At 39.2% G+C, this 25881-nt stretch overlaps 1 protein-coding gene across 5 annotated transcripts in view; it reads left to right on the top strand.

Moving 5' to 3' along the window:
- The window catches only part of TENM3 (teneurin transmembrane protein 3), a 550183-nt gene that overhangs the window by 298678 nt on the left and 225624 nt on the right, over window positions 1–25881 (top strand). For all 5 annotated transcript variants that reach the window (XM_066573504.1, XM_066573502.1, XM_066573501.1 and 2 more), the window contains one exon: window positions 16968–17206. In XM_066573504.1, coding sequence (XP_066429601.1) covers window positions 16968–17206 — 239 coding nt within the window. The remainder of the gene's footprint in view (window positions 1–16967; window positions 17207–25881) is intronic.

Below are 25881 nucleotides of genomic sequence, written 5' to 3'. Positions count from 1 at the left end.
TGCAGATTTATGGTTCCGCAGAAAAAATTTGTTCGTGTACAGGCGGCCTTATCCATAAGTGCTTGAATTGCATAGGTTAAAGGGACGTCAGTATGTGGTTAATGATGTACTTTTCTGGTTTTCTGCATACTAAGGTATGTGGCACATTTGGATGGTAGTAATCCATGTAGGCAATAGATGACACTGCAGATCTCCATCACCCTACGTAATTTGCTATTATCATTGAGAAATACTTTATTCTCATATTGTAATCGATTCCCCTTTTCCCAAAGTAACCTTTTGCCCCTCAAATGTGTGGTTAGGGGCCAAGTAATGATGTTTCCACACAGGCACAGAGGTTCCTGCCATGGGCAACCAGCATGATCACCGCAAGCAACATAGTAGCTGAAAGCAAGTCATGAAGTCATAAGGTTAAGCTCCCATGGGGTGGATTTTTTGCTTGGGATTCTCCCCATGTGGTATTTACAGTAGCAGTATTGTAGATGAGGTTTCAGATTCCACCTCTTTAAGTGAGGGGGTAAAATCTGTACCAGAATCCACATCAAATGTTGTGGATTTTGACTTGGAGTTTGCACTGTGGATTTCCACCACTAACCCATCCTATGTGGGCATAGACTAATAAACACCCTATAAAATGTTTATTATGGTGATTAGTTTAGTGTTTTCGAGAGTTAATGGGAAGTTTTTCTTTATCTTGAAACCTATATGCCTGTTTCTCAGGTAATGGCTATAGACGTCATCATAGGAAAGTGAATTTGTAACCTTTTTTTCTTTTTATTGTCCTCAAAATCTCAATGGTGTGTCGCCCATTGAAGAGAGGTTTTTAAGATATAGTGGTCTTTATTGCAGCTCCTGTATTTATGGATAAGGGTCATGAAGCATCCATTGCAAGTGCTTTTGATTTATGGTAAATGGATTTTACTGCTTCATGCTGTCATTAGTAGCACTACTAGCATTATACAGCAAATTTCCAAGTATATCATTAATTTTTTTCTGTATTTTCCAGAGTAAGTTCAAAATCAGATGACTCAATGACACAAATGACTTTTAAAATGAAATAAACTATTGCCTCAGTGAGTGAAATGAAATTATAAAAATGGATTATCCTTCCCTTTTATAAATCACAATTAGAAAAAAAATTACTGAGCATTAATGGAATATTAAGAGGATTCTGAGAGATGGACAATGTATTATAAGGCGAAAAGATCCTTATACCGCTTACTAAAAACTCTGAAATACACAAGTATACTAGAAGGAAATGACATATAATGTAGATATTGCAATACTTCTAAATAAAAATGAGACTACACATGTTACCATAAGAAGTCATTATTTGAAGGGGTTGTCCAGGATTAGGTATGCATTTGCAGTGTCACTCTTCTTCATGGATTATATCTTGTATTAAAGGGGGTTTCTGGGACTAAGATATTGATGACTTGTATTGAGTGAACCGAAACAGTAGAACATTGTTTCAGGTCGAACTTGGCTAAAAATTTGGTTTTGCAAAACCTGAACCTTTGGGCGACTTGTCATCATCGTACCTGCTAAGAAAAAAAACTAAAAAAGGAGAAGGAAAAAGAAGTAGATAGAAAAAGAAGAAGCAGAAGGAAAAAATAATCATTTTCTTTTTTAGATCTTTTTCTAATTCTTCTTTTTCCCCCCTTCTCCTTCTTCTTTTTCTTCAGTCTTCTTTTATTTTCTTATACTTTTTCCTTCCTTTTTTGCTTCTACTTCTTTTCTCTTTTTCTTTCTTTTCTTTCTTCGTCCTTCTTTTTTTCTCTTTTTCTTTTTCTTCATTAACTTTGCTCCAATACAGCTCAAAAGTACTTAGTTATAGTCTTAGGTGATCTAAGAGTATTTTATAGAGCTTGTCAAACTGTCAAAATTCAGCAAATTGGTCAAACCAATCTTTAGAAAAACGTTTCTCTGGATAGGTCATGAATAATAAATCAATAGAGGCCAACCACTTATGACTACCACTGATCAGTTGCGTTAAAAGACACAGTACTTGGGTGAGCACTGAGGCCTCTTCTCCTGTCTGTGATGTCAAGATAATAGGTCACTTGGCCTAAGAGTAGCTCAGTCCCATTCAAGTAAATAGGACTGAGCTACTATATCAGACACAGCCACTATGAAATGTCCATACATTGTGCCTGGTATGCAGTGAAGTGACCGCAACACTCATGTGAGTGCTGCGGACACTTTAAACAACTGATCAATGAGTGTCCTGAGCAACAGACTCCCATTAATCTGATATCGATGACTTATCCTAAAGGCCATTAATATCTTAGTTCTGGAAAACATACATGGAACCGAGTTGCAATACCATATCCAGCCCATAGGTGGGAAAGCATTTTTAATCCTGGACAACCTTTCTTGTGACCTTCTATCTTCCATCTGATTTACGTAGAGTAAATTAGATGAAGTCTAACATCCAATTACTATTTAACATGTTTGTCTCTCAGTGAATTAACATTAGCTTGGTTTTATTGAAAGGGATCCCAATGAGTTTCTATTACCGTGGATATAAAATGATCGCCTATGCAATGACTCGTTCATTTGTGAGGACATCAATAGGTTTTGCACACACAATACAGGATTTCTAAGCAATTATTTTACCTTTGCAGCACTAACAATGTTAGGAACAAGCCTTTTATAGGAATTCATGCTCCTAATCTATTGTATTGCTTTAGAAATAAGAAATGTAGGCACATTCAGTGCTAAGTTATCCTGGCAAGTTGATCAGTCATCTGTTATTAAATGACTAATAACTATGTAAATCCACCTGTCGCTTCCCAGTAATTATTGCAGGTGTTGTGTCAGAAACAAGGCTCTAATACATTTCACTAGGCTTCTTCTCCATAGCTCTCGTCTCAACCTCTCTCCACAGACTTCATCAAACCTGACACATCTGTAATAACATCAGTGGTAATTTGAAAATCATCCTAGCTTAAGGGTTTCCAAACACATGGGACTTAAGTAGCCAAATGATGTGGGGCTGAAAGCAATGGAAATTTGTTGACATGTTGTCAAACAAATTGACAAGATCTTAAGTATTATCCTTGAAAATGTGTGAATAGTGAGATAAATGTGATTTTTCTTGGTTATGGTTTAGTAAAATGTTAGAAAATGTATTTCCCCGTTTGAATAAACAAATAGAATATATAGAACTTGCATGGACGTACACTGCTTACCAAGGAAAGAAGGCTTTACCTAGTTTATTCATTTCCTGCCATTCATGGGAAAATACGGTACAAATACATATCACAAAATATACATTCACATTATATTCTAAGGATTGGTGACACTATGGGTCCGTGGTCTGCACCATGTGGCTATCCAGCCGGAGGACGGAAAGTTGAAGTTTCAGTTTTGCAACAACTAGAGGGTCACGAGGAAGAGACCACTTCTATGGGGATAATTAAATAGGCACTGCACTTTCAACAAACTTGTGTTTATGTGATAACTAACAAAAGTGAAAATCACTTTATTTACTTAAACTGGCTCTTTTCTGCTGAGAAATGACTCGAAAGTGCTGACTACTAGAGACTTATTTCCTTTCAACTTGTTCACTACTTCTTGACATGTGCCAAGGTGGATTACAGGAAGCAGAATAGTCTTTGCTTGCTGTTATTTCATGCTGCCCATAGACGTCCATAGAGAGGGGAAGGAGTGGAGCAGAGAGCTGCTGGAGGGAGATAGGAGCAGAAAGACTCACACAGACTTCAGCTAATAGTAAGTGTTTACTATCTCACATCTACAGTTCTTAGTATTGCTGGACATTGTTCTGATGATGCTTCTATGTACATATGAGAGATAGAGATTGGGGAGCAAGATCAACTCTTCTCTGTGTGTCCAGTATATGAGAGATATCATAGCAATAAAATCAGCCCTTCCAACAAATAAATTAAACGTGAAAGTGCACATATGCCATAGCTGCAACAAATATCAGAAACATGTTCTTCAGCGTTCATACACATTTAATACCTAAATACAATTGCACAATGTTGTTTATACTAACTGCATAAAAATGCAAGCTTCTTAATGCACATTTTCATAAAAGCATGTGGTCCCATCCACCACTTCCAGGTGAACCGTATGGGATGGGTACCTAGCTTTATAGATACCTCTCTTTGGGGCAAAGGCCTCCATAGCAGCTAGTGTCCACCCATCAGCTCAGGGAAGCATGAGAATTAGAGATAGTCTGCAGAAGGAAAAATGTACTATTACAGGTCACATAATGGCTGGAAATGATGTTATTCTTCATGTGTCACACACATGGCAGCTTATTCTCCATCTAAAAGTGGGGGTTCACTTTAAGGAGCTTTACCATAATGGCCACTAATCATCTGACAATCAAACTGGCAGATAGGACCCGCATTAATATTGAAAGTGAATGGGTGTCAGTGAGTGAAACGTTTGGAAACCGATCAGTATCTGTGTTTATAAGTCCCAACTCCAATGATGTCACCCTATGTTCCCATCATACTTCACTGACTGTAACACGCTGGCAGGAAAAAATCAGGTTCTGAAAATTAGGCAGTTAAAATGTCTTTACCTTAAACCATCTATTAAAATATGTTCCATTCTCGAATTAGCTCTGCCACAATGCATTACAGTAAGCAACAGTTTTACTTTCTAAAGCTGACCCCTGATTTATCTCACTTCATCTCTGTAATCAACAGTACTTAACCGAATTGTCAACCGATAATTTTCTTCTTATCTGCATACTAAGGCTGGTGTCATTTCAATGAGTGTGAATACTGTTTTCCAATTGGAATGTGCAGTAATCTCAGTAGTCACTTATTACATGTTACAGTAATGTTGTCTTCTTGTCAAAGTTTCCCTTTCAATGTAATGTGCCTTTATTCAGTCTGAATACTGTTCAGTCAACCAGAATGCTGTACTTTTCTGCTGAGTAAAACAGCACTAAGAAGGGCAAGTAATTGGACTGGGACTTGATGGGTATGTTCTTTTTTTAGCTATTCAGGAATAAAATAGGTATAAAATGTACAAACATGCTACATTAATCAGGTACAAGTCTTTAAAATGAATTTGCTATACAAGTGACTTCATATACTTTAAATAAGACACTTTAAATAATGGCATCTACTGCACTGGTTACTAATAATGAGAAGTTACAAGAAGGGGTGTACATAAAAATTATTGGGCCCCATAGCAAAACTTGGAATTGACCCTTCCTCAATAAACAATAAGAGAATGATAATAGAGGCAACATATCTATAGTGCAGCAGGTCTATATAGGACAGCTCAGCTCTAAATAATGCAGTCCCGATATAATAAGTCAGATACAAGTTCTACACAGTGATAGTGATTACAGTGCAGCTACCTTCAGTGATCACAAGTGGCAACTTCTCTGATTGGTGATATCCATTTTTGTTTTAGTTCTTTATCTGGGCCTAGATGACCATGAAGATTTTGTCTAGCCATGACTAGGCTTTGCGCATAATTACCATCCTACCACTACCACAATGAACCTCAGTTTCCCCCCCAATAGTAATAGTGTCCCCTATGTGGTTCCCATAGTATTAGCCTTCCCTCTGTGGCTCCACAGAGCACTACTGTCCCCTCTATGTGGCCCCACAAGATACTAGAGTCCCATAAGATAATGGAGTCCCCTCTGTGTTTTCCCCTTTCCCTAAATGGCCATCAGTACAAGTTTACATTCCAGCTACTTAGGATGCTGCTATATTAGTCAGCGCAGGCTGCTCCTCCACCCTCTCATGGCGGTACTACACTAAGAGCTAGAAGGGAGCAGAAGAGCAGCCTTCACTGAGTGAGATCAGTATCCCAAGCAACAAGAATGTAGGTAAAATGTGGGCTGCTGGACATTCATGGGGGAGGCAAGAGAGCAATGGGACAGGGCCATTTGACTCCAGGTCCCACTGTCCCATGGGCCCTATAGCAGTCATGTGGTTTACCTACATTGGTGGTACATCACTAGTTACAAAAACCTTGCACCATACGGTGTCCAGAACCAGAGTCTTGAGGCTATATCATGTGCCTGGCATCCATGTGAAAATGGCATTTTAGAGGAGCATTGTGAGGACAGCCATGTATCATGCTGCTTTCAATCAAGAATGTTCTCAGGATTGCTGATTGGCTGATACATATGACCTGTTTTCACCATTCCGGACACGTTATACAGCACATGAATTCCTGTATGGAGGCATGTATAGTGGGAGTCCTTGGCTTTCATTAAGTGAAAGCTTTTAAAAGATGCCTATAAAGTGTCCCTGGCTTATCACAGTGCCACCTGAAACTGTTTTGCTGGGGAAAGCTAGAACATCCTTCCTAAACATGTCCTTCCCCCTAACAACATTGCATTCCCCTCTAGATCTCAGGGGCACAGCTGCATATATCACAGTGTTGCCAAATTATTTCCCTCTGCCCATAATGATATGTGAACATACAGGAGAACATGGTAGGAGTGAAGGTTCTGCTGTATCATTCTGCAGCTGTCCATGGTGCTGAACATACCAGGCTGCCTTGTAACAATGTAGCAGACGTCTCCCCCATTGATTTATTTCATGTTTTTACATAGATTAAAAGCACATTACTGTGTCACCATTTCTGTAGCGATGAGTCATTGTTCAGAAAGCATATAGATACATAAAAAGAGAACAGAATCCAACACTCAGCACAGATTGCTGCTTTCATATATAAAAAAGTGCTTCTTTAGCAAATGATAAGCTTTACAAATAGCTTAGTTGTGCCACCCTAATACATCAGGCATCCTTGTAAAGGTCGATGCTGAAAAGTGGCAAAGTGTGCATTTTTATGTCCTCAGTAGAATTGTACAGTGGAGTTTACATTTATGCAATGAATTGGAACAGAATATTAAGGTTTATGCAACTCTGTAACCTATAAGACAGAATGAAAAAGCTTTTGCCTTATATTGGCTGCTTTGGCAGCTAAGATTATTGGCAATGTCTGTAGCATAAATCCATGCTGTTTTTGTAATAGACTAAATAGAAATTCCCTGATGTAGTTTTATCATCTAAATTGTTCTCTGGCTTCAAATCTATCAATAGAAGATAGGCTGCTATTTATGGTGGTCTTTTTTTTTTGATAGACTGAAGACTTCAGGCTGCTGGAAAACATTAATGCTTTTCAGGCTAATGGCAGCAGCGCTACATGTGTATTAGTGTAATTATTATGTTTGTGCAGGTCTGCAAAGGTTAAAGCATTTGTTTGCATGTGTGGTTTGTCAGCAGGGTGACCATGGCAGTCTTTGTGCCTGCAGTATTATCTGTGCCAGCTAGTTTGTTCTCAGAGATGTCTCCATTGTGTATTATATCAGCATTTGATGAGGACACTGGATAACCATGGCAATAGTAACCAGATAATTATGTTCATTCTTCAAGAGAATTATGTTTTTAATATTGTAAATTGCTCTTTGCTATATTGTATATGTGTCTTTAATATGCTAGCAACCCTTAAGAAATTATTATATCTTAGTTACCTAATGTATAGGATTGGGATTAGCATAAACATGGCAATGCTTCAGTTAGGACAATTGTCATGCAGGTGCTGGAAAGCTTTGACATTTTTTGTTAAAAGTAACCCCAACCAGTCACGATTTACTGAGATCACAATTTCCTTATGTTTAGTTCAATAATTATATCACTTGTGTACAGAAGCGTGCATAAAACACATGGGTCCCAATATAAAACTTTCATGGTTCCTGTCATGGATGGGAGAGGGGAGAGATGGGGAGTTCCCCCGATCGATCCCGCCTCTATTACCAGTTGTTAAAGATTGACTATTCTGAGCGCTCTCACTGCTGCAAACACTTGTCATGGTAGAGCCTCATTCGATCACTCTAGTGAAATTGCAGGTGTGGAGTCGTTAGAATACAAGCGGATTTGTACCCAGCTTTCCAAGTCTTCTGCACGCATGCAAAATAAAAGCTCAAATCATCACCTGATATGGTCTAACTGCTCCAGCACTCTACAATAGCCTCACACACACTCGCTGCCACCACCAGTTTTTGTTTTCCCAGGTAAGCTGGAACCCACACTTATGAATTATTAACACAATCTTTGGAGCTATGGCTCATTTTAAAAACAGACAAGGTTTTACTAATAAATTGCAGATTTATTCTAAAAAAAACTAGCAGTGCTAAGTATTGATATATACAGAAAAAGATGTTGCGGTGGAGATAAGCTTTACAGGTATACACAGCAGGCAGTATTTAAACTAAAACAAGGAGAAGACAAAATAAAAATACCAGATTTAGAATGTTCGACTCAAAGTTCTGATTGTGCGGAGTCACTGGAAGCAAAGGGAAAGTCCTTACACTGTGGTGTATCTCCGAAGGTCTGACAACTGGGTCTCTCTGAGCCCTTAGTTTTAAAAGTTTCCCCAGAACACACCTCCCCCACCCCCTCTGAGGTCATTCAGAGAAGGGAGAGGTAAATGTGTCATACCTGTGAAAAAACATAATTCACCATTTCGGCCATATCGCCGCAGGAGAACCTCCGATTGGGGATTTATATGTCTAGCACATTTCTGGTCATGATTTTATTATTCTACGATACTAAACATGACATGTAAATTATAACCAGGTTCGTGGGTACACCATTTGGGGGTGTTCTGGGCCTAAAACCCCAATGAGTTTAGGTGTGTATTGTTCAGCTGGCTCACCCAATTCTGAGACTATAATTGATATCGTCATATGACCAATAATCTTTATTAAAACATTTTCCTCTAATTTGAATGTTGAAGCCAGCATGTCTGTGGGAATCCAGCTCCTAGGTGAATGATTTTCCTTAGACTTCATTAACAAGTAAATGGTCACAAAAGTTGGCATCCTCATGCTAATTCTAAACTAAGCAGACAGGTGGAGACAGGAGCAAAGAAGAAAGGAAGGGGCTTATTTACATCACAGCTCTTATCCAAGGTAAAGTGAGCCCAGTTGCCTTTCTAAATGCGAATATCCAAAAAGCTACATGCCTGAATGGGATTATACAGTATATAACAAATGGAAGCTGAGACAGGTCTAAGACCTGACACACACAACAAAATGTCTGACGGCTTGCCAGTCTCTATATCACAGGTCCTATAGCAGTCACCATGTTATAGTCAGATACCAACTCACAGTGGTTAGAGTGCAGTGCATTTTTGTTCTTTATCTGGGCCCAGACCACCATGAAGATGTCCTCTAGCCACAACTCGTCTCTGCACACTCTCTCTATCCTACTTCTACGGTACCACCAATGAACCACCCTCAGAAAGTCTTTGTGGTCTCACAAAGTCTTTGAGTTCCCTTTTGTGGCTCCATAAAGTCCTGGGGTCTTCTTTGTAACCCACAAAGTAATGGTTAATGTTAATATGTACTTACTCTTATGTGCAATGGGACTAATCTGCTTCTTAAATCTCCAATCTTAATGCTATGTTCGTTTTTCAGCATTTATTGTGTATATGTAAAATAGAATGAATTACATTGAGTACTTTGCTTGCTTTGGTGATTTGCATTATGGGAAAGACATCTGATTACAAGAAATATTTTCAATGCTGCTGTTAAAATAAAAGAAGCCATACTCCCTTGCTTTAAACTGATCCCCATTGCTCTTGTTCTGCTGGCGTCCAGTCCCTTGTTGATCTTTCTGGTGCTGTGAGTAAGCAATGTCATGGCTGATGCAGTAGATATGTGACCGCTGTAGCCAGTTACCAGCTTATTCTGCTCTGCTTGTCGAGATATCATTGCTGCTACAGCCAGAAGTGACGACCAGCAGTGTACCAGGCATCGGCGGAACCTCAATAAAGGAGGATCTAATGAGGGGAGCATGACTTTATTTGATCTTTTAACAGCAGGCTGAACAGCTTTGGAAAAGAATTTGTCCTTGAACAACCCCTCTAACATATTTAAAGATGGTATTTTACAAAAATCTGATATAAAATATATACATTTATCTCTGTCAATGCCGAAAATATGAGCTCAGCTGAGTTGTTAGGGATGTGTAGGGAAACAGTCAACAAGCAAACTTATTGACTGTTTCCAGAAGCAACCAGCAGTATTATAAATTTAGCTCTAGACTATAATAAGAATTCTAAGTAAGGATGAATACAAGATAGATAACATAATTAGCTGTAGAGGACAGAAGCATGCCTTTAATGGCTAACCAGAATAATGAAATATGCAAGGCTACTTAATGCCTCCTTATTAGGCTTCATAGCTCTGCCTGATGAAGAGGCATTGAGTACAGTATGGGAACGCTCACATGTGGCAGAAATGCTGCCGATTTTCCACAGCAGAAAATCCACAGCAAAATCTGCACTATTTCCACATTAAAAACCATATCAAAATCTGAACCATTAATGCGGAACTTGACTCGGATTTAGCTGTGGATCTGCAGCTGATTTCAGCCTTTCAGTAACTGCTAGGACAAACACTTCCAAGTCGCTGCTCACTGCCTGCACCTGGCAATCGCTATTGAACGCCACCATCTTTTTCCCTGGTGTCAAGCATCCCACTTCCACATCACCTAATTGCCGGCGGTAGCAGTTGCCGGGTGCCGGCAGTGAGGGGCGATTTGTGAGTGTCTTTACATGCTCTTGTTGGGCCCTAACGGTAGTTGGAAGACTTAAATTAGCTGTGGACTGGCAGCTAAGGCTTTATTCACAGGAGCGTATAAACACAGCTAATAACCCGCATAAATATGCTGGCCATCGGAATAAATCCATTGAATCCAATGCATTCCTTCTGATGGCTGATGTATTTATGCGGGTAAGTAGCTGTATATATACGATCGTGTGACTAAAGTCTAAATCCACACCAATGGTGCCGATTTTGGCACAGTTCTTAAGGGCTCTCACACAGGGAGCTAGGTGGGCAAAAATCACGTGCTGAAAAAACATTCAACTATTAGAACCAATGGTTTACTAAGGGAATGTTTAGATTCCCTTATCTGAACGTTCCCATAGAAAACCATTGGTTCTAATAGCTGCGTGTTTTTTAAGCCAGTGATTTTTGCGCCTCTAGCCCCCCGTGTGAAAGAGCCCTTAACCCTTTCCAATCTACTGTCTGATGTCTAAAGACATTCTGATAGAAGGCTGCACAGCTCCGATGTCGGAAGATGTCCAGCAGGGTATTCTTACTGTATATTACTGGCAACTCTGTTGTCTGGGGCCTCTCCGACATGTCATATACTGCAGTACTGGCGCTAGGCAGCAGATGGCGCCATTGTATAATGGCAGAAAGAGAAACCCCCCTAGGAAACTCTGACTCCCAAATTGGATTGAAAAGGGTTAATGATGAAATGCTGTGGATTAGACAGCAGATTTTGTGCTGTGGAAAATCCTCAGCATTTCCGCTTCATGTGATTGTACCCTTGCTCAACTTTTTAAGTTGACTATATTTATGTATAAGCTGCTGTTCATACGTGAACCCCTTAAAACAATAATAAACTAATTATAAGGCTACTTTTATTATTACACTAAAAAGTTAATTCTCACTATTCCCCTGTTTTAGTGAATTTTCTGCTGTATAAAAGGCTACTGAGCATGGTTATTAATGGAGAACAGGAAAGGAAGGTCACCAATGAAATATCCCTAGGGTTCAACTGTGACCCTTTGTATTTTGTATGTTAATTAGAGATTTCACAAATGATTTGTTATGGATACTGCACCTTGATGCAGATGAGATAAACATCTGTAACTCTGTTGATGTCCCAGGTAGGGAAGGAGCAAAATGATTAATGCTTTTGGAAAATTAGGGAAATGGGCAGGAATATGGTAGCAAACAATGTTGCCAATAATTGCAAAATAATGCATCTGGGAGAAAAAACGTATCCAAAGGATGAATGCATGATTAATGGCACTTTGTTGCCATCAGTCACAGAGACCCCTGGAATCATTATTTCAGATTATTACAGGTAGGCAAGCAGTGTAACAGAGCATTTGTGAAGCCAGCAGGGTGTTAGGTCATATTGCAGAAGAATCCATAAAAGAAGCTGAAAAAGAGACGAAGAGAGGTAACTCTTCAGCTGCCATCTAACGATAGTAAGAGGAGAAAATGGACCTTGTACCATTGTGTAGACTGTAAAGTAATGTACTAGTGAACAGTATAAATTAACAGGGCCGACCTTAACTGCATGGTCCCTGTGCAGAACTGCCCTTTGGTGCCCTCATTTTCACTGTTATATACGGTAGTGCTAGTTTTTGTCGTTTTTGCTCATATGTTTTTTCTTTTTTTTTTTTTTGCTCTGCTTCCCTGGGACATGTGCGGGCAAAAGTTTAACTTTCATATTTTAGAATTAAAACTGTTGTACAATGTGGACAACATTGGTAGTTTTAACCATTTTCTTATGGATATGTCCATAAACAACCCCTCTTGTTCGTCATCCACAGCCATGCCTCCTTTTGTGCCACCACATTGTCTGGCATTCATTTTGTTTCATTTTTACAGTGTTCACTGTGTGGCAAGAATGACTTGTTATCCTGTGATACTGTATGATTACGGACATACTAAATTCATAAATGGTTGTTACTTTTTTTTTTAAATAGTAGAACATATCATAAAGAATTGCTTCGTGTCACAAAATTCTGAGACTCATAACTTTTTTTTCCATTGATGGGGCTGTGTGACGGCTTGTTTTTGCAGGGTACGCTGTGGTTTTTATTGATACCAATTTGGGATATGTCTGACTTTTTGATTTTTTTTTATTCTCTTTTTTGGGAAGTAAAGTGACCAAAAATATCAATGCAGGCACTGTGTGCGTTTCCTTGTTATGGTTTTCACTCTGTGGGATAAATAACATCATATTTCAATAGTTGAGACTTTTTCAGAAACATTGAGAGCAATTCTATTTCTTTATATTTTTTACATCCATATTTTGTATGCAAGAAATGGAAAAAATAGTGTCATTTGTTTCTTAGGACTGGAGCTATACGTTAAGGCACCACCTATTTTAAACCTATTAAGCCACTACACTGTTACTAAATAAAAACCAGTACAAAGAACCAATAATAAGACTATATGAGAGAAAAATAATACTCCCAGACTGACAACATAATAGTCCCATAATGTTGCAGAAAATATCACTATATAAGGACCAATATTACCAACATAAAGAGACCATATAGTAGTAGACACCATCTCTACACAGGTACTTTGTAGAACATAGAAGAGATTACAGCAGTGTTGTTTCCAGTGTTCACAAATAACATTCTCTCTGACTGGAGTTATTCGTTTTCCATTATTTTTTGTATCTGGCCCAGATCGACATGACGATTTCTCCCAACCAAAACTTGACTCTGCTTAATTTGACACACGGACATATTGTGATTTACACTAATCCAACACTCTCCCTACGTTATCCACACCTTTACACAGTCCCCCCTTCTATAGTACCCCAGATGGTAAGAATGCACCTGTGGTGCTCTAGACAGTGGTAGTATCTTAAGTATATGCAATGAAATAAACAACACATAATCATCTCCTCTGTCACTCTCTGGCCACTGGTAGTTGACTCCATTGTACCCAGCTGACTTCCATGTTGTTTGATCATGTGACAGACACACATCATCGCTGCGACCATTACCTGGTCTCTTAAAGTGTTACATGATCACACTGCCCGGAAGTCAGCGGGGGACAACGGCACCAACTACTAGTGGTTGTGACAGAGGAGGTGAGTATGTACTGCATATTTTATTGCCTACACTTAAAAGAAAGACATCTTGGCCGTGTCTCTATCAGTCCACTGTCACCCTTACCTTAAAGCTGGTGCCGCAGGCCATGTGAATCAATACTCCGATGACTGCAATGCTACAGTATTTGTAATCTAAATCTCCATTGAGCAGTGTGAATGTGTCTTCAATCAACCAACGAACAAGTAAATGCTTGCTTGTCATCTGATTGGATCTTTCATGTGGGCACAAAAATACTTGCTCTTTGGCTGCACATCTCCCCATGTAAACAAGGAGATGTGCTGCTGACATATGTAAAGTTTATGGGGACGAAGAAACATAGTAATGATCATTTATCCCACATCAGCAATAATCCAGCTGTGTCAAACCATTAAGGTATGCCTATTGGCATGCTATATTTTAGGTTGGTGCTCACTAAAATAGCTAGTTGTACTAGCTTTTGGGCACATTATTTGTTAACAATATGGCTTCTCACAAACTTATTTTTCATGGAACTGTCCAGCAAGACTTTAAAAGACATGGGGCTTGTAAAAATTCACATAAAATAGACATTTTTTGAGTATTCCTGGTCTGAGCATGCCAAAGAGATATGTAGAAATACACCCTTCACTGTTAAATCATTACATTACTAAGCACTGTATCTCAGTATAGGCGAATGGGAGAAGTTAGTCATCTTTGGAGTTAGACATACAATAAATGATACAGATATGGTGTCTTGTTGTGGGAGTGGGGTAATCTAATCATGTACTATTGTTTGATGTTCATCCACTTGTGCAAGATGTATAGTATCATACATTAAAGAAAATTGTTCCCTAAAGCAGAAAATCACCATATATATAAGTCATTGTGTGTTTCTGTTAAGTGGTTAAACATTCTGTTCAGCAATTTCTTTGCTAAGTCTGTTTCTGGGAAAGCTGTGAGACACACAAGATATCTACCATAGAGGCAGATATATATAGTAGTGCCTTTCCAGCTTTTTCCAGTTCCGTAGTGATATGTGAGTCTCGTATAAAAAACATTTACTACACAGGAGTTTGAGAAAGTTGGATCATTCCTGAGCGTATTGGTTTTCACCCAGCTCTGCTGATAACAGATTAACTCAATATAGCTGAGAAAAAGTTAATCCACTTAAAATGATCCTCCATTTCCTGAAAAATCAAGATAGAGAAGATAGACATGAGCAGCGTTGGCCATTAAGAGCAGCATATAGTGTCTTCGTCTACAAAACCACAGTGTGTATCAGGTAGTCAGGGAAGCGGTGAGGCCATCTTGGTTTGTCTGGAAATGGAGAGTTGCTTTAACACATTAATATAAGATTCATTATACTTATAGTTGGGACTCATGAGTCTGCACAAAGGCATGTGGAGCCTATATTTTTGGTGCTGTCTTACCAGTTTATTCTTCCCTGCAAGAAATACTCCTACAGGAGCACAACTCAACAGTAGAGCATCCAATGAAACTGCGTATGAATCCAACAGAAAAAAAGTTGGAGTCATGCGGAGATAAATATTAGGGCCCAATAGAAATCTGTGGGTAATGAAAAAGAGTTTTGAACTAGGATATACACTCTTTGCAAAAAAAAAAAAAAAACAAGCACCAAGGAGTTGACATTTTGCCTCCAAACTCGGCATACAGTTCCATCTCAGGCAGATATACAAATGATTAGAGTTGTGATGTGATTAGATGAACAGTCTTGTCACCTGAGGCCCCAAAGATGGACCTACTGTTGGCTTATAAAAAGGCTCTTAAAGGCTTCTTGTGTATAGTGGATTTCTTTTCTTTTTGCAAACAGCTCGTTGACCATTAGACGCCCCTATGACACAATCCAAGAGATTTTGCCCAGTTAACAGAGGTTGAGAAGGAGCGCAGTTTTGGAATGCGAGAAGCTAAATGTCATATCAACAAATTGCCCACCACCTAGGAGATTTTGACAAGACTGTTAGGAGGTGTTGAGACCAGTGTAGGCATTAGGGCCCGCACACAAGGCAACTGGGCTCAAGACACCCTTGACAGACAACCAATAGAGAGTATCGCCTGATCATCCGACAAGCACTAGAAGCTCCAACAGTTCCATTGTCTGCTATATATAGACAGGTGGCACCATTGTTACAGGTCTCAGTTTCTGTCAGAACCATTTTTGGCACTTGGCTGGAGGACAGTTTTTGAGACCTACCCACCATCACCTCCATTTGCAGTGGTGTCAAGAATGATGAAAATGGACTTCTACAGAATGGAACCAGGTTGTATTCAGCAACAAATTCAGGCTTAGTTTGGGCACTAACGACAGCCATGTTAGTATCTGGACACCTAAGGGTGGACGCCACAATCCTGCCTTTGCTGTGGAGTTGCACACTGCCCCTACTGCTGGTGTTATGGTCTGAGGGGCATTGCATAGAACAGATGGTCACCCCTAGTAGTGATACGAGGGACCATGACAGCTCAGCAATATGTTCAGGACATCCTGCAGCCACATGTGTTCCTCTCATGGCAGGGATTCCAATAGGTATTTTCCAGCAGGATAATGCTCGGACGCACACACAAGGGGGTCATAGGAATGTCTCCACAACATTGTCACACGTCCATAGCCTGCCTGCTCGCCAGATGTATCACCAGTAGTACATGTATGGGACCAACTTCAAGTGCCTATGAGCTTACACAATCTAAAGGCTCAGATACAGCAAATGTGGACCGATATGTTGCAGGATGCGATACAGAACCTGCATGCCTCCATGCCCGCCCATATTACATTTTGTATCCAAGCTAGAGGCGGTACAACAGGGTACTAGAGCCTCCATGCCCGCCTGTATCACATCTTGTATCCAAGCTAGAGGCGGTACAACAGGGTACAAGAGCCTCCATGCCCGCCTGTATCACATCTTGCATCCAAGCTGGAGTTGTTCCCTTTTCCACAATAAATTCCTTTTGCCCTGATATTGTAACCACTTATATCAACGTTACAATCACACAGAGAAAGTTTCATGTGATTCCGACAACTCCTCCTAGGGAAGGGATTTTTTTTTTTTTTAATGAGTGTATTACAGAGCTATAATGGCCATGTGTATCATCCCTACTTGAAACTTTTGAAGTTTTCTAGAGGTTGCTGTACAAGCCTTTCCTTTCTTTTCTTCTTTATTTTGACTACAGTTAAATGTGACCCTATTAATTTTAAAAGTTACTATTGATAAAAAGTTGTTGAAAGTGAAGTTTAATGCATTAAATGTATATAAAAGATTAGTAAAAAAATGAAATCTGCAAATATATTAATGAATATCATCTCTTTTGTGTCTTTACAGGCATTTTCTATTCAAAACAGGAACAGGGACAACCCCACTGTTCAGCACTGCTACACCCGGATACACAATGGCCTCTGGCACTGTTTATACTCCTCCTACCAGACCACTTCCTCGGAACACCTTATCAAGAAGTGCTTTTAAATTCAAAAAGTCCTCAAAGTACTGTAGTTGGAAATGTACTGCACTCTGCGCCGTAGGTGTATCGGTACTACTGGCAATACTACTATCCTACTTCATAGGTAAGAGATTAAATTTTTATTAAGTCTTCTGATAAAAAAAATGCAAGAACATCTTGTTAGGTTGCCCGCCAATGTGCGAGAAATCGGCCTTATTAATCTTGTCAGAAAAAGACAAAATTATTTACAAGCTCAGAGTGCTGTTATTTTAAAATCAAGTTAATATTTAATTTAGAGTTAATTAACAAGGACAGAGTCTTCCATTTATTACAATGTCACTGCTATGACTATAGAGAAATTAGGGATTTCATTAAGTAGTCGTCCAGAGGAAATTCCAATCTTTAGTTCTATTTAACCACAACAGCTGTTATTTTAGTTAGGCAAATTCATTTTCTGCATTGGTTATCATGGTACTAAGGGCCTGAAATATTGTAAATGGTTTTTCTAGCTAGAACTCCCTTTTTTTAGAGCTTGTTCACATTAGCATCACAACAGAATCATGTCCGTTATAACTGATCCATTTTCAAATGGATCCTGATGGATCCCATTGACTTTTGGTGAGAGCATCGGGTTTTTCTTGGGATTCTGGTATTTTTTATGGCAAGAATAGTACTATAGCAGCAGATTTAGATCAGACATTTCTGCAATCTGTTCCATTCATGGGAATATTTTAGTGGCAAGCACATGGAATCTGGAAGCCCCATTTAGGTGGATGGAACAGTCACCGAAATATCTGCAACAAATCTGACACCTGTGACTATACTCTTAGTCAGTGGTGTAACTATAGGGAATGTAGGGGATGCGGTTGCACCCGGATCCAGGAGCCTTAGGGAGGTCATAAGGCCTCTATAGGGAGCCCAGTGCTATGAATAAAGCATTATAGTTAGGGGCCCTGTTACAGGTTTTGCATTGGGGCCCAGAAGCTTCAAGTTTTGCCACTGCTCTTAGTATTTTTTTTTTCTTAATTGGGAATTTAGGTAATAATCCAAAAGGTGGCTTCTACAGCTCACATAAGGGTTGTCACAAGCTTTTCTAAAGTCCAGGATGCTAAATCTACCTAGTTACACAGGGATGCAGTATATCCCCCATAATAGTGTGTAACTAGGTAGATTAGCAAATCAGAATCTAGAAGCTGGATGAAAAGCCCTATATAAGCTGGAATTGCCACCATATTGGTTGTCATCCAACTTTCCTAGAAAGAGATGTGGCTTTAGACAGGATGACTATCAAGCGCCCGACAGTTGTATCAATGATTATTGCCTTTGTGCTTTCACACAGTAGTGATAGTTATTCGGTAACTGGAGACAGAATGCGTATTTACATGGTTTCTTTATACATAGAAATCAATATTCACCTTAAATTTACTTTTTCATGGATTTATATTGTTTCAATAATACATCATATAACAGTCACATGACACAGTCGTACATCACGCCCCAAAGACACAATGACATTGTGTACTTGCTGTGCACCCCCAATCGCCATGCACTATCATAGCATGTATGCACATGTAATACGTGCCAAGATAGAACATGCTGTGTTCTGTATTGTGTGCATATTTCGCGCAACATGTGTGAGCGGCAACATGGGAATCTATGGCAGATTGGTCCAGCATATTACATGCAGCTTGTGTGTCAATCCATTAGTGTGAAGGAGCCCTAAAGGATGAAATCTCGGCATCGTATTTTTTGCTACTTTGTTTGGCCAGCAGCATTTATCATTTGCATAAACTAGCCGCCATTCCTCACTTACGCAATTTATTTTTTAATATCTCCGGACAAAGCAGCCTGGCCCTGGAACAGACTATTGAGAGAAAAGGAAAGACTATTTTTTTCAAAGCTGTCTTCCACAAGCCGCCTACAGCTATCTTCCTAAAGCCCTTATCAACCATGACTGAGTGCTTTTCTGTTCTACCAATAAAGTTTTGGCTTTTTTAAGCCATTTTATACAAAGGTCATTCTTTCTTGGGAAATTATATATATGTTTTATATAAAAGTAAAAATTTGTGAAATTCTGGGAACACAATGGCACAAGTTTTATGTCTTTTTTTCATCTTTATATAAAGTTATTGAAAACTTATAATTTGTGTTATTTCCAGAATACTAGAAATGTTCTTTATTAAATGGAGACTAAAAGGAACAGACTGCTTCAGAGAAATTGCTTTCAAGTAAGCTATTAGAGTATTCTGTAATACAGGGCAATACACCATGTAGGGGTCTTTTCCTTGGACATAGCAGAGAGTGACTACCACCATGTAATTCTTAATTAGCCCTGTAGTAGTGCTGCAGGAGAAATAAACACTAGTGGCTGTGTTTCTATGCAGATTACGGTTGATCGCTGGGGGTATCAGCAGGGGTACGCTGTGTTATCAGCTATTATAGGAAGACCCTACTAAGAAATAAGAGCTGCCGAAGGGAAAGACAGATTTAAAATTTAGAGTTGTACTAATTACAAGCCGACCCCTATAGATATAAGTACATTTCGTACATAAATTAAATAAAATTACAATAAGGGCACAATCACACAGGCATATGTAATTGGGGTTTGCGGAAAACACCTTTTTTACTGCTTGTGTATGTGCATTTTTGGTGCATATGTCTGGGTTTTTTACATCTGTGTGTCATCCATTTTTCACACCTGCGAATACAAAAATGCAAGAAGGTCCAAATGATCTCAATTTTGTCACAATGCATAGAAAACAGGCTGCGCAAAAAACCCCACAAAAGTTGCAGTTAATATGGAAATGCAGGTTTGCTGTATTTTCTTTATACTCCCATAAACTTAAGGGCTTCTTCACACAAATGTATTTGCGCAGATTTGTTCGCATGTAAAATATATGCACGTAAAAACGGAGAGTAGAACCCATCGATTTCAGTGGATTCGTTCTTGTGTTTTATGTGCACGATAAAAAGTAGGACCTGCTCTATCTTTCTATGTCTTGCGCAGCAAAGGTTCCCCATAGAAGTGTAGGGAAGGTACGCAAATACACAAGGGGAAGAGTGAAACACTGTGCAAAATGGTGGGAAAATGAGCACATCTGGACCTAAAGTTTGTCTAAATAGCCTTTTAATCTACAGACAAAGGCTTGGTCGGGGTTTTGACAATTTGTGCGCTCTGCCAAGTGCTTGCAGAGTTACTGTGTGGACTTGGTATCCATGTGGCTAATGAACTCCATCATAGTATGACACCCAGAGGCGTAACTTGAAACCCCAATACAAAAATCAGTAACATAGCCCCCAACTACTGGTCAGGTATTAGAAAGAGAGGCCATACGAGCCTCATAAGACTCCATGGTTCAGGTGCATCCGCATCCTCCTCCACTACTATAGTTACACCTCTGATCACACCTGCTCATTGACTCATTAGCACACGCTCATAATAGCAAATTACTGTAAGTGCAGTCCATATTATGCCGGCATAAACCTATACTTTATGCTTATTAAAGAAAAGTTTACAGGCTCAATATAGTTCCTGCAATATTGTAACCATCTCTAAATCTCAGTGAAGTTTGAATTATCGGTATTATTAGAGAGGTAATAAACTCCCCCTATTCTTCTATAAACCAGAAACTGCCAAGTTCGAGCTCATTTTATGTATTTACCAACTTTCTGCATTGTTCCTAACGACCAAACCATTCACATTAACTATTAAAATATAATCGCTTTTCCCTATCTTCAGCTATCATTTACTGTAATTTAATACTGTATGTTTGTATATAGAAATATTTTGTACTTACTGAAATTGAACCCTATTTTATGCTAAGTGCAAAGCATAACAAAATATTTACAATGCTTTAATGCGGTGCAGCATTAATATTTAATTGACAATGCAAATGGCTGTTGTGTCAGGCTTGGCGATAACAAAATATTTAATAAGAAGCTAAAGAAGTGGAAATAAAAAAAAGTGAAATGTAACTCTTTCATAGCTGGATTGCTAACTTTGATTGCTAACCTAGCCGGATTGTTAATTGTTCAAACTTTTAGTTTACTAGACATATTGTACAAGTCATTAAGTTAAAATTACTGTCGGACTTAGAAAACTCAGTTTCAAATACCCTATTAGGAAATTCTCTGCTGATAAAGGAGTGTTCCCTGGTTCTCATCTATTAGAGTGTAGAGCAACCACAAAGGGTGTCTCTCACAGCGGAGGACATCCTGCATGCACCGGCTATGCAGGGGAATTTAATACTTGCTACTGGATTCTCCAATATAGCATTCCATGACCAGCTTATCTTCTAAACACCCTTCTAAGAAAAAGGATTGTTCAAAAGATACAACCTGTTATGCCTGAGTCGGATACCAAAGAACCTCATCCAGATCAAATTTAATAGTTGTCCTAAAGGATAGAAATACACCAAAGTAAAATTTCACAGAGAGGAGAACAGACAAGAACAAAAATAAACATTTGGGAAAGAAAAATTTCACCCTGCCTAACTAAAACGGCAAAATCCTGTCTAAGAGCAGAGTGATCGCCCTGATGAGGGTGACCCCACATCTGGAACTGTCTCTAAAAGGGCATGTCAATTGTTAGATGTAAATAACAATGATGACAACAGTTAGGAAGCAGATGTTACACCGGGGACTAATCTGACTGTGAGATGGCCCCATTAAGAACTTAGACCAGACTAGAACTCTACCATCCAAAGGGATAACTGCCCACTTTGAAAGGAGTGGCCAGAATTTATATACTACAGTCAAGGCTAATTGGCCAGCTGGGGATCTGACCAATCAGTCCCCACAGATGCAGACCAGTATTTACACATCTGTACCGAATGACAAGGAGCATGCACTGACGACCGCGGTCACATGGACTGGACTGACATTGTGATGTCAGCCCTCTGTATCATGGCGGGAGCACCATGACACAACTACAAATGCAACGAGGCAATCTGCTGTCCTTTGTCTCTAAAACAGTATATTAGGATATCACTATGAACTCTTATCTGCCTTATCTATAATACATTTCAAGGCTCCTTTCATATATTTTCTAGCTGACTATCCATTGCTCTATGATTATCTTGTATTTTCTGCCATGTGATGCCTTGTGATTTTGCATTTAGTTCTTTCTATATACATTATTGCTGGCACCCTCAATGCAGAAGCTGTCCTTGCTATGTCATAAGTGAAGAAATCTCAAGGTTCCTCGTAACGGGCATACAGTTATTTTTCCAGAATTCTATGTAAAAGTAGGCTTTTTTTTTGTTTTGCTATGAAGGAAAGAAAAAGTCAATTGGTTAATAATCATTGTGTTTGGCATTCAAGCTGCTCGGAAGACCAGTTTCACAAAGTCCCAGATTTCAAATGTCAGAACTTCATTTAGAGATAATTTTACTATTACTCCTTTTATAGGGATCATGAAGGGCTAGTTTCTCAGTGCCTCTATTATTATATTACCGGAAATGTAGACTATAACAGAGCTGCAGTGCAAGGAATCGTCTGCAAGGGATTTGTGTCATTTTAAACTGGAGATTATGGTTATCTAGTCTAGATGGATGGACGGACGGATGGATAGATCGATCATGCTTTGGGTGCATAAATTTGCTCTTCTCTCACCATAAATGTTAGGCATTATTTGGGCTCCGCAATCCTCTGGTTGCTTGTCATTTTAATAGTAATCTAGAATTTTAATGTTATGCAAAAACTAGGAAGCAGTTCAACATAGAACCAAATTGTAGTGTTCACAGGACACTTCTTTATTACAGTCTACAGCCGTAAGTAGATGGGTTAATGGTAGAGCGCAGAAAGAAACATCTTGGTGTCTGCGCCTTGTAAAATGTCCATATCCTGCTGTAAATAGGATTATGTGTGGCATGACACAGTGGCCGAGTAAATATCTTTATGGCATGTCGCCAGGTCAGTCAGCGCTACAATCCATAACTGGTTTTAGACAGACAGATGAGTCTTCTTAGTCCGAAAGTAGAACATATTTTTCTCCCAGACGGGCCGAGTCAGAATTCACTTTAGATGAATATTCCTATTGCAAACAGACCATGACAAAAAGCAATGTAACAATTTGCAATAAGGAAAGGATTTCAGCTCAGTTTGCTCGGCCTAGCAGATGCTTCCAATATGAGATGATATGAAAAATGTAGCGCACCTTTTATGGAACTGTCTGCCATTTACAAAACCTGTCCAAACAAGCCGTAGTCCATATATCAAAGAAGGAAATCTATTTGTTTTTCATTTGATCATTCTTTCCTGACACATCTGGTTCAGTTCACCCTTGGACTGCGGGCTTTTGGGAACATAAGTAAAATATGCAGACTGGGAGGTGATCTTACCCCTCTATGAATAGAGAGAGAGGTACGAGAATCAATGCATCCAGCTGTAGCGTAGAGGCTGAACGGCACATGAAGGGAGATGGTAGTGTCGCATCCTTGATGAAAAACTTCTACAACAGCATGATGACATATTAGGGCCTTGCATTACTAGCCGTTCTTCAAAGTATTTGCATAATTAAGCAACCATAGAGAAACTTCAAGCTTGATGCGTCTTGTATTTGATTCCTTCCAAGACAACATATGGGTGAATTTCCTATGCCCCAACTCCCTATGTATGTGTACATATTTCCTAGATATAATAAGCTTCATGTATTAATACTAATGATGGCAATTTAGAATTTAGCTTTTATTTTTCAAAGATGGTCAGAAAATAAAAGTTACTACTTATAATACTTTTTATACATGATTTCCATTAAATTGACGCTTCAATTCTTCTGTTTTGTGGTAATGTATAAGTTGCTTTGTGGTGAGTTTCTTTTGTGTATAGTGCTGAGGAATATGTGAGTGGTATGTAACTTTAAAGGGGTTGTCCCAAGATTTAAAGCTATCACAGGATAGGGGATAAGTTTATGATTGGTGGGGACTCAACCACTGGAACCCCTACCAATCATATAAACAGGGGTCCTGCCTTCTCGCCATGTGAACAGAGTGGTGGTCAAGCATGTAACACTGCTCCTTTCAACTGTACAGGGCTGCCCATGATTGCTGAGTCCAGTATTTGGCGATCTTCTGCAGTCCCATAGAGGTGAATGGAGGAACAGAGTCACTCATTCATAAAGGGGAACATGCCACCCCATTAACACGATTGGTGGGGGTCTCCGTGGTCAAACCCTCCCCAGTCAGACACTTAGAGATGGATGATAATTTTAGATCATGGGATAACTCTTTAATTACCACATTAATATGATGCATTTATAGATTTGTAAGTAGAATTAAGTGATTTGATAAAACTAGATATTAAAGGAGTTTTCCCAAAACTTAAAATTGCTTCACAGCCACTCTGTGCTTCCTGGTTGCTGCTGAAGAGGATATGTGACTGCCTCAGCCAATCTCTGGCCACAGCAGTGACCTTCTATGGCCAGTGATTGGCTGTAACAGTCACATGTTCTGGTCAGCAGCAACCAGGAAGGACAGAGTGGTTATAAAGCAATTTTAAGTCATGGGAAACCCCTATTAAAGGGATTGTCCCATCTGGATAGCCTGTTGTATAAATGATGACCCGCTGGTGATCAGCCAATTGCTGTAAGTTCAGCAGCTGAGAAGAAAGATGAACAAGAAAACCCTTTTTGTGATCTCATAGGCTCTAGAGGGCATGTGAACAAGGGATGGCCTAATGGGACAGCTCCTTTAATATTTTAATCAATAAGGCAAAGTATAGGTGAATCAGAAATATGTGTTCTTAGTGTGAATAGTTCGTCTCTTGCAGAACTGGTGGGCATGGACATCTGTCTTTATTGTCATGGTTTCCTGTGAATATACTTCACAAAGTCATGGATATACCATTGTTATGAAAAATGCTAAATCAATACAGGCCAATCTACTTTTCCTTGAGTCTTACAGATAGAAGTCAATACTTTGATACATGTTTTCTTTTTATTCTTCGCACACCATTCAATTTCATGTCACTTCTGTCTGAGTCCCACGTTTGTGTGGTCAAAGGCATGGTGTCATCATCACATAGTTATGATTGTGTGCGCTTTTTGCATTCAAGAACCATTCAGAAGTCATACCAACCGCAAAACTGCCAGCTGTCCTAAAAAATAGTTGACCTTAAAATATCCCTGCTAACATTTATACAAAAGTGACCATTTATTTTTCCTGGAAATGCTCTACTGCTGTTTTCATGTCTTTTGTATATAAAATACAATAAGCCTAATTTAGACAAAAAATAGTAAACACAAAATTAAAGTTATTAGCCATAGCAAACAATCAAATTCCATTTCTCACTTTTTTACATGAATGAATATTGTGCCTGGGTAAAAAAATGGATGGCTGTATACTAAAGACTAATGTTGTTCTAGACACTTTTGGTGGTTTACATTCTTTTCAGTGAGAAGGGTGTAATCCTTCATTTCACCTCTGGGAGCACTGCAGGGAAATGATTCACTTTTTGTCTGGCTTCTTTGCTGATTACAGCTAAAAATTGCTGAAGTTCACAGCCGTAGGATGCTCTAGGATCACCTTATTTTCATCTAGCAGAAGGCATTGTCAAAAGCAGTCAACACTTCTAAGGGTGCGTTCACATGTTGCTTATTTGCAGCATATTTCCCCCCTTTAATTTGAATTCAATTAGGATGGTGAAATCTGCTGCAGATCTGCAACAAAAACCTGCATAAAATTTGCAACATGTGAACACACCCTAAAGGGTTTCTCTAGGACTACCCAGTTGCTGACCTATTCTTGGGATAGCTGATTGATGTCAGATTGGCAGGGGTCTGACACTCAGCATCCCGCTTCA

The sequence above is a fragment of the Eleutherodactylus coqui genome, chromosome 7 (genome assembly GCF_035609145.1).
Source record: "Eleutherodactylus coqui strain aEleCoq1 chromosome 7, aEleCoq1.hap1, whole genome shotgun sequence".
Classification (NCBI taxonomy): domain Eukaryota; kingdom Metazoa; phylum Chordata; class Amphibia; order Anura; family Eleutherodactylidae; genus Eleutherodactylus; species Eleutherodactylus coqui.
Note: the sequence above shows the minus strand (reverse complement) of the source record. Positions and strands in the feature narration are given on the sequence as shown.